General features: G+C 49.0%; 1 protein-coding gene across 1 annotated transcript; it reads left to right on the top strand.

Annotated features, from left to right (window-relative positions):
* Positions 1-825: 825 nt before the first annotated feature.
* Positions 826-7,896, top strand: PPP1R15B (protein phosphatase 1 regulatory subunit 15B). The gene is made up of 2 exons (XM_032203019.1): positions 826-2,220; positions 4,991-7,896. Exons 1-2 carry the CDS (start codon positions 826-828, stop codon positions 5,201-5,203), a joined length of 1,608 nt encoding a protein of 535 aa, XP_032058910.1. The 3' UTR covers positions 5,204-7,896.
* The last annotated feature ends 514 nt before the right edge of the window (positions 7,897-8,410 follow it).

Genomic DNA, 8,410 nt, shown 5'->3' with positions numbered 1-8,410 from the left:
CTGTGTCCCCATATCCCACAACCCCATGCTCGTGTCCCCATAGCCATGTGTCTGTGTCCGTGTCTGTCCCCACATTCTTGTCCTATGTCCCCATGTCTATGTGTCCCTGTAGCCATGTGTCTGTGTCCATGTCTGTCCCTGTGTCTGTCCTCATGTCCATGTGTCCCTATGTCTGTGTCCCCATGTCCCTGTGTCCCCTTATCCCCCATCCCCATGTCCATGTCCCCATAGCCGTGTATCCATGTCCGTGTCTGTCCCCACATTCTTGTCCCTGTGCCATTGTGTCCCATGTCCCCATCTCCATGTGTCCCCATGGCCAAGTGTGTCCCATGTCCCCTTGTGTCCGTGCCTATGTCCCCATGTCCCCATAGCCATGTGTCCATGTCCCTGTTTCCCCATGTCCCCCCGTGTCACTCTGTGTCCCCCCGTGTCCCCCTGTGTCCCCCCGTCCCCCTCAGTCCCTCCCCTCCCTGCCCTCCCCCCTCCCTCCCCCAGGGGGCGCTGTGCCGCCCAGCGGCTGACGCAATCCCCGCGCGGAGCGGGCGGGCGGTGCCTCCCCCTAACCCCTCCCACAACGGCAGGGGGCGGGACCTCGCCTCCACCCAATCACCTGCGGCGCCGCTCCTTGACGGACAGCTCCTGCCCTCCGCCCCCGGCGGGGGGGGGGAAGCGCGGAGCCGCGCCGCTCGCGCCCCCGCCGCCATTTTGTAGCGGCCGCCGCCGCCTCCCCGGCCCCGGCCCGGCCCGGGATGGCGCCGGGCCCCAGCGGGGAGCCGCCCTCCGCCGCCCCCGGGCCGCTCTGAGGAGCCTCCCCCTTCCTCCTTCATGGAGCCGAGCGGCCGAGAGCGGGGCAGCCCCATCCCGGGGCGAGCCCGAGCCGCTTCCCTGCTGGGTTTCGCCCCGTTTTGGCCCAAACTGGCGGTGCCCAGCAGCGCGGCCCCCGCCGCCCCGGGGCCGCCTCAGCCCAGCCCGTCCTTCTCGTGGCTGCGCCTCGCCTCACAGCTCCTCTCGCCGCTGCCCTCCCTCCTGCACCGCCTGAGGCCCGGCACGGCCCTCAGCAGCGCCTTGTGCCCGGCCACCGCTGCTCCTCCGCCGCCGGAGCCTCTCCCTTTGCTCCGCCGGGCTGAGGAGAAGGGACACGGAGGAGGAGGAGGAGGAGGTGGTGGTGTGGGGGGGTTGCGGAGCGGGGAGCTTTTTTCCTTCGTTTTGGGCTCCTCCAAGAGCCCCTGGGGCCGGCCGCTGAGCGCTGAGCCCTTGGGGGAGGCCTGGAGGGGCGGCGGGGGCTTGGCCGAGCTGGGGCTGCTCCGTTGCGAGCGCCTCGGGCTCCTCCAGCAGCGCCTCCTCGGCGTGCCCGAGCCCGACCACGGCTACCACAGCCTGGAGGAGGAGCAGCAGCAGCGGGGGGCAGCCGGGGAGCCCTGGAAAAACGAGGAGCAGCAGGCGCCCAAAGGTGCCCCCGGCCCGAAAGGGGAGCTCCAAGGGGAAGGTTTGGGCGGCGAGGAAATCGAGACAAAGATTCGGGTCGCGGCCAGGCCGGCTTGCGCTAATAAGTTGATAGATTATATCCTCGGGGGGACCTCCAGCGGGGAGGAGAGCGCAGGGGATGATGAGGAGGATGATGATGAGGACTGGGATGACGATGAGGATGATGATGGTGATGATGGGTTTGACAGCGAAGGGCTGCTGTCGGATTCAGACGCCGGGAGCCAGAGCGGGGAAAGGTTGCACCTCTGGAAGTCCTTCTTCAGCCTGGATCCTTACAACCCGCAGAACTTCACGGCCACCATCCAGACGTCTTCCAGCAGCCCAAGGAAGGACATGCACGGCAGGTCTGATGTGGAAGAGGAGGAGGACGAGGAGGAGGAGGAGGATTCTTCATGGGCAGACTCATCCTCGGGCTCTCCTCACCTCAGTTCGGAAGAGCACGACGAGTGGGAGTGCAGCAGTGCGGATGAGGCAGAAAACTTGAAACTTTGGAACTCATTCTGTACCTCAGACGATCCTTATAATCCTTTAAATTTCAAGGCACCCTTCCAAACAGCGGAGAAGAAAGGGAAGCCTGGCTCAAAAGGAACAGAGGGGCCGAGTTTGGGCACTTCGGAGTGTAGTCACTTAACTGTCTGTCGGGTACAGCTGGAAAAACATAACTGTGGGGTCCCAGACTTGGTGCAGCATGGCATTCTTTTGGGTGAGAAATGTAGAAGTACCACGCGGAAAAAGGTATTATTTTGTTTTTGTTTGGGATCTGCTAAGTGGTATGTGGGTGGGGGAGGTGATTTGCACCAGGATTCCAGCCGCAGATGCTACCCTGTGAGCTTATGCTCTAATTATTTGAGTGCAATCAGCGTGCCTCAAACGTGATGGGAGGCTTTGTCATTCAGTCACACTGGGCACAGAATTTCTTTACGCTTTGTTTCTAGGCTGGAAGTTAAGTTTCTTTTTAAAACATAGTTTTCATTTGTGTTTGCGTTCTAACGTGTCTTCCATCATCAGGCGAGCAGCTGAGACCTGCGATCTAAGTTTTGCCCATGGAAAGCAGCCTTTTCTGTTGTGAATCACGTTGATAAAGTATTTCAGGGCTTGTGTGTGCACAGTGTAACTGAGACTGAAGTGTGGTAAGTACCTAGGAGTGTGGCAAGCCTGCTGTTTGAGTTCTAGGCAGCAAAAGTCTTTGGGAGAAGGAGAGACTCTTCAGTTGTGGGTTAGCACATGCTGCAGTAAGCTGTTAAAACTTTCAGAAGAAGTGCTTTAATGCTCCTAATTCCGTTTAAGAGTTATAATTCAGCAGTCTTTAGTTCCATGACATCCTTTTTTATCGGCTTTTGAGTGTAAGCTAGAGGTGCTAGGATTCAGGTGAATAAATTTGCCCTCTACAAGGTTTTGTGGTGCTACAGATGGACACGGCTGCCTTTCAGACACGAGGCGTTCCTCTGAGTCTTGCCTGACACTTCATACCTTTGTGTCAGTAACAGCCTGTGATGCCAAGTCCTGGGATAATGCCCTGGTGTAACAAGACAGCAACAAAGACAAGGTGTGTCCTGCTTTCTGTGCCGTTCTTACAGCACAGATTTTGCCTCCTCGAGAGCCTGGTTTGGGTTTCACTTCATACCTGCTCTTGCTGGGGCAGCTGGCAGTGACAAACTTAGGTGGTTAACGCAGGACAAACCACTGCTTTGCCACCTAAATGGAGAACAGCTTTTGCAAGAGGACCTTTGTACCTGACAGCACGTGTCTGAAATGCTGTCGCACTGGTGAGCCCGGCTGTAAGTTCCTGCTGTCATGCCCTAAAATCTCGTTGCGTGGCAGATGTGTACACTTAACAGCACTTCTTGACTGCAGTAATAATTTTTTTAGCCTAATTTACTGAGTCTGTGTGATGGAGCAACACGGGGAAAGACCGGTGATCTAGATGCAATATTTACTTCAGTGCGTGTACAAAACCCAGTAATTGTGCCCAAGGGTATCTCAGACTGATGTAAAAAGGCTGAAAGGTGGAAACTCGCTGAGGGACAGGCTGATGTAACAGCGCTGGGTGCCTGAGGGCAGGTACCTCGTTAGGCCTGCCAGCAAAGAGGGGGGCAGAGGTCGCTGAGCAGTGACCAGTGCCTGCCCAGGAAACCTTGCAGCCCTTTGCCCCGCACTGGGCTGTTTCCTCTGTGGCATCATGCAAACAGCAGCAGCGTTCGTGTTTGTACAGCCCTAAAGCCTGGGAGTGTTCGTGTCGCTTGTGGGATGTGTTTGTACCCATCAGATGTGTTCCCAGGGCACGTGGGGGCTGATGCCCACGCTTCCCAGACTGCTCCAAGTAATTTGGGGTGGCTGCACTGCAGCTGGGTGACCTCAGGGGCTCGCTTTCAGCACGGTCCCTTGGGGCTTTGTGTCTTCTGGTGGTTATTCCTGCAGGACACCCCTCCTCTGCCTCTCACCTTCGTGCTTTCTGTGAGGGGTAGAAGGTGGCAGTACCACACAAAGCCATCTCCTCCTACGCTTCTCATTGTGCTGACACGAACGGGGTGTGGAAGTGTGGGTTTCTGTGAATAAAGTGCAGGAATAGAGCAGCACGGGTTTGCTACCTCCACAGATTCCTTCCTGCTCTTCCTGCTGCAAAATAGAGTGTGCTGCTAGAACTACAGCAGTTGCCTTGCCTTCAAGAATGGGTCCTAGCCTGAGAGTCAAGGGACTCCGACAGCTAGTTTGACCTTTGGTTTTAAGCCTTTTATATAGCTAAATAAAAAGCAACGCCTAATTCTGTAGGCATCTGAACTAGTTTCTCTTTCACTTATTTCTTGATAAGAGATTTGTATCTTTATTTAGCAATCAGCTAAGTGCTGTTGACTTTAGACCCTGACCCTGTGAGGTTTTTTCACTTTCTTAAGAATGAAGAGTGGAAAAAATTGGCCTTCAGTTTGAAGTGCCCCGACTGACTTCATTTCCTTCCGTGAGCTTACAACTGATACCAGCGCTGAGCAGATGAGTTTGTTCCAGTCACACGGAGATGAGTGTTGGTTCCTTAAATGCAGCGTAGTAAGATCCCTTATCAGGCACTCAAGTTGACTCACATGATTACTCATTCCACAGAACAATGGCTCTGGCTTTTTATATGATGCACTAATCAGAAACTGGTTGGTACCATCCGCTCTGAAATGAGTGTTCTGGTACATCCTCTGGAGTAACGTGCTGAAACTGTCTGTGAGAGGTTAAAATGGTGCTGGGGGGCTGTTACCTCCCAGGGAGCGTTGTGTGCTCTGCTCTCAGCCCCTTTTCAGGGACTGCTTTGGGTGGAGGGAGAAGTCAGCAGCTGCACGTGAGGTTGCTTTTAAACCTGAGAGGTGAAATATGCTCCTGCCTAGCTGGTGCAGGCCTAGCATGAGCTGGTAGCCCACCTGAGGGTTTGCTGCTATTTCAGACAACTTTTATTTTTAAATAATTGTATGTGCAGGTGAGGTTTACGCTCCTTTTGTGTATTTGGCTAACGACTTGTCTTTTCCAGGTAACCTTCCTTGAAAAAGTTACCGAGTATTACGTCAGCAGCGAGGAGGATCGGAAAGGACCCTGGGAAGAGCTTGCCCGAGATGGCTGCAGGTTCCAGAAACGTATCCAAGAAACAGAAGAAGCCATAGGGTACTGCTTCACCACAGAGCATAGACAGAGAGTCCTGAATAGACTCCGAGAAACCTGCTCCAAGGGGGTTGAGCCCTTCTAGCACCTTAAAAGGACCTGGTAGTTGGGTGTGACCCAGAGCACTCACAAAGATCTTCAAGAAGTGGCAGCTGCGTGTGCTTTTTTTTTGAAATGGGGAGAAAAATGGGATTCTAATGCTTTTTCCCAGTTTAATATTCAGCCAATGAATATACCTGTGTGTATCCCGTTTTTGACATCCAAACAGAACCTTTCGAGTATCAGCAAGGGTGAGGGCGGTATAATTGCATTCCTCTTCGGTACCATTTGAGAAACGGACTGCTTTAGGTTAAATCCATTCCAAAAATGCCTTGTCTGCCGTACGTTGAGAAGTGGTGGCTATTCAGTTGGAATTTTGCACTTTGAAAAAGCAAACATATTTTGAAGGAAATATTTATGGAGCTCAGAACCTAGCTATTGCAGTTTTGATTTAAAGTTTCTAAAGGCATGTGCTATTTGTTTGTGGTTCTCCATTTTCTCTAACCTACACAAAAGTCTCCGATTTTGTTAGCTCATGTTAACTTTACTGCGTGAAGCAGAGGCTTTTTTTTTTTGCTTCCTTTTTAAGGTCCCAGTTTTGCGTGTAGTCTAATTGTTTGAGTGTTGATGTAACGCTTTCACGTCTAAATATTTCAGTCTAGCACACTGGGGGATTCAGGGGAACTCTGGTGCACTCTAAGCCCTTTGGTTTGTCTTTATTTAAGTAATACCTTTGCCCAGTACTGCTCCAAAGGGTGTTGGCTGCTTGTGCACCAAGCTGCTTTGCTTTCAGGGCAGTGAAAGGCCTCGTCCTGATCAATAATTGAAGCTTCAAGGTACATATCAAAGCTGTGGCTGATGGTCAGAATTGATAGCTGCACGTGTGGAACCAGGCCCTAGGTCTTTAGGTAATCTCAGAGCAACTTCACCCTAATTGCTTCTGCTTCCCGATTGAAGTGGAGTGTGCTTTGTATTTCTTTTATCGGTGCGTGTAAGGAGAATTATCTTTCTGGAAATCTAAGACTACAGAGTGCTGTGTTCTTTACCAGAAGCCAGTATTAATACCTCTCTGCGTCCGCACTTTTGTTCGTTTGGTACCAAAATAACATTTCACGTTTGGCATCTGAAAGTTGAGGTCCTCAGTGGAAGGAAAACACTCCTTATTTGTGTTTGTAACTTAAAATGTTTAATTGTTTCAGTCAAAATAAAAGAGCAGCACAGTTTGGATATGCATGTGGACCTGGGAGATGATGTATGGCTGTAACCCAAGCAGGAATGAGGTCATGCAATGGAATAAATACCAGTCAGATCTAAAGAATTTGTATCTGTTTGCAAAAAATAGTGTGGGGAAATAATTTGCTGTTTTGTTCATTCAGCTGACTAGGAGTGCCTCTGTTTTTGTAAGGAAGAGACCTAGAAACACTTGAGATTTGTCGTCTCATTACTCAAATTTGAATTCAAAAGGAGTTACGGATACATGGAGAAAAGAGCTTCACAGAGCTTTACAGAATTTTTTGCTTCATCTTGCTGTGCTTCTGGCGATTTTAATTGTCTTAAATTTCAGAGCTGTGGGGTTTACTCTTTATGGAAAAAGTTTTTATTCTTTGGATTTAAAAATTACCTTTCTCTGCCGTGTGCTAGAAGTGTTAATTATGAAATTAAGAGAGTTAACTATGATTTATACCAGAGTTGTCACATAAAATACAGCTGAAACTTGGGCAGCCTTATGGATTGGCTAATTGAAATCCATGCAACGATGTTATTTTAATCCCTGTGGAATAAAAAAACCAACACATTCTTTTCTAAAAAAGATTATTTTAGTTGTGAAATTGTAAATCATGCCCTTGAATCTTATGGATTAGCTTTCAGTTTTTAGGAGTTGATTTTCCTGTATCGTATTTGATAACAGGTGTTCTGCTGTTTTGTTTAGGGAAAAGCACGCGGGATGATTAATGTGTTAGAATTGGAGAAAACTTGTTGACATATGGTCCTAGCGTGACTGATAAGGAAAAATGCTGTTCCTTGCTCCTGGTAAAATATACGAGAGCTTTTTTCCATGACACTCCTAGTTTATTTGGTCTTGTAAAGCTTGCTGCTGCTTCCATTACTCTGGCGAACTTGGTGTAGGGGTGTTCATAAAAACCTCCAGGGTGATGTGAATTAACACCTGCAAACACCGAGCAGCTTTGTGCAGAGGCTTGGGAAAGGCAACAGCTGGAAATGAACAGAACTGACAAATTATCTACACGCTAGGCTGAAAACTGTTCCTTCCAAAAGTCCTTCTGATATCTGAGATTATTTTTTTCAACCTGCAGTGTATGAAGCACTCTGTTCTAAAACTGCTGGTTCTCAGAGAAACGTGCCTGCTCGGGTAAGTTTTTTTTTGGTTTTTTTTCCCTCCTCTCAAACCTCATACTTTCAGAGTATCCAGTGGTGGTAGGAAGTTATTCTAACACTAAATTCATGAGCAAGCTCATTATTTTTTGTCACCATCTTCCCTATACCATACTTTAAAGGTGTCTTACAGGATGTGTACACGTGCGTTTGGAGTGAAACATAAAAAAATAATACTTGTTGAACTTTAAATCAAAACTGTAATTATCAGATTTTATTTTTGTATAATTTAGAGAAAGTTAGAAAACCTTCAGCATTGGCTTTATACAGATTTTAATTGATTTGTGTCGAGTTTGTTGGGTTTTTTATACCTAAAGTTATATTTCTGTACATAACAAAACTATTCAGAACTAATCTGTAAATTGTAATAAAGATATTTGCAAGATAACGCTGCGCTGTGCTTTTATTTGAAGGAGCTGATGGGAGATGTCGTGAAACTGTGCCAAAGCCCAACTCGTGCCTGTATATTTCGCTTTGAGAACGTTAAATGCTTCGTCAGAATTGGTGTTACAGAGGTGGTGGTAATTTGGGAGCAGGCTGTAAGGTCTGAACCAGTAACTGCATGAGTGTAAGGGCTCCTGTACTGCTGGAGCTTCTAAACTGACCCAAAATGTGCAATTCCTCGTGATTCACATTGGGTCTTGGCTTGGTGTAAGCGGGGATGGTAACGTTTTATTGCTCCAAGTGACAACAAATACCATAGATTTGCTTTCCTTACTGGTTAGCACAACTGTTCAACCACGATTACTGCATGGTTTTGAAGGTTTTTCCTTTTTTTTTTTTTTTTTTTTCCTGAAGCACTTCCAAGTTTCTGCACTGAAATAAATCCGAGGTGTCACCTTGTGAGCAGAAGTGACCT

This window comes from Aythya fuligula, chromosome 25 (genome assembly GCF_009819795.1).
Source record: "Aythya fuligula isolate bAytFul2 chromosome 25, bAytFul2.pri, whole genome shotgun sequence".
NCBI lineage: Eukaryota > Metazoa > Chordata > Aves > Anseriformes > Anatidae > Aythya > Aythya fuligula.
The sequence above is the reverse complement of the archived record's forward strand: the minus strand, read 5'-3'. Positions and strand labels throughout refer to the sequence as shown.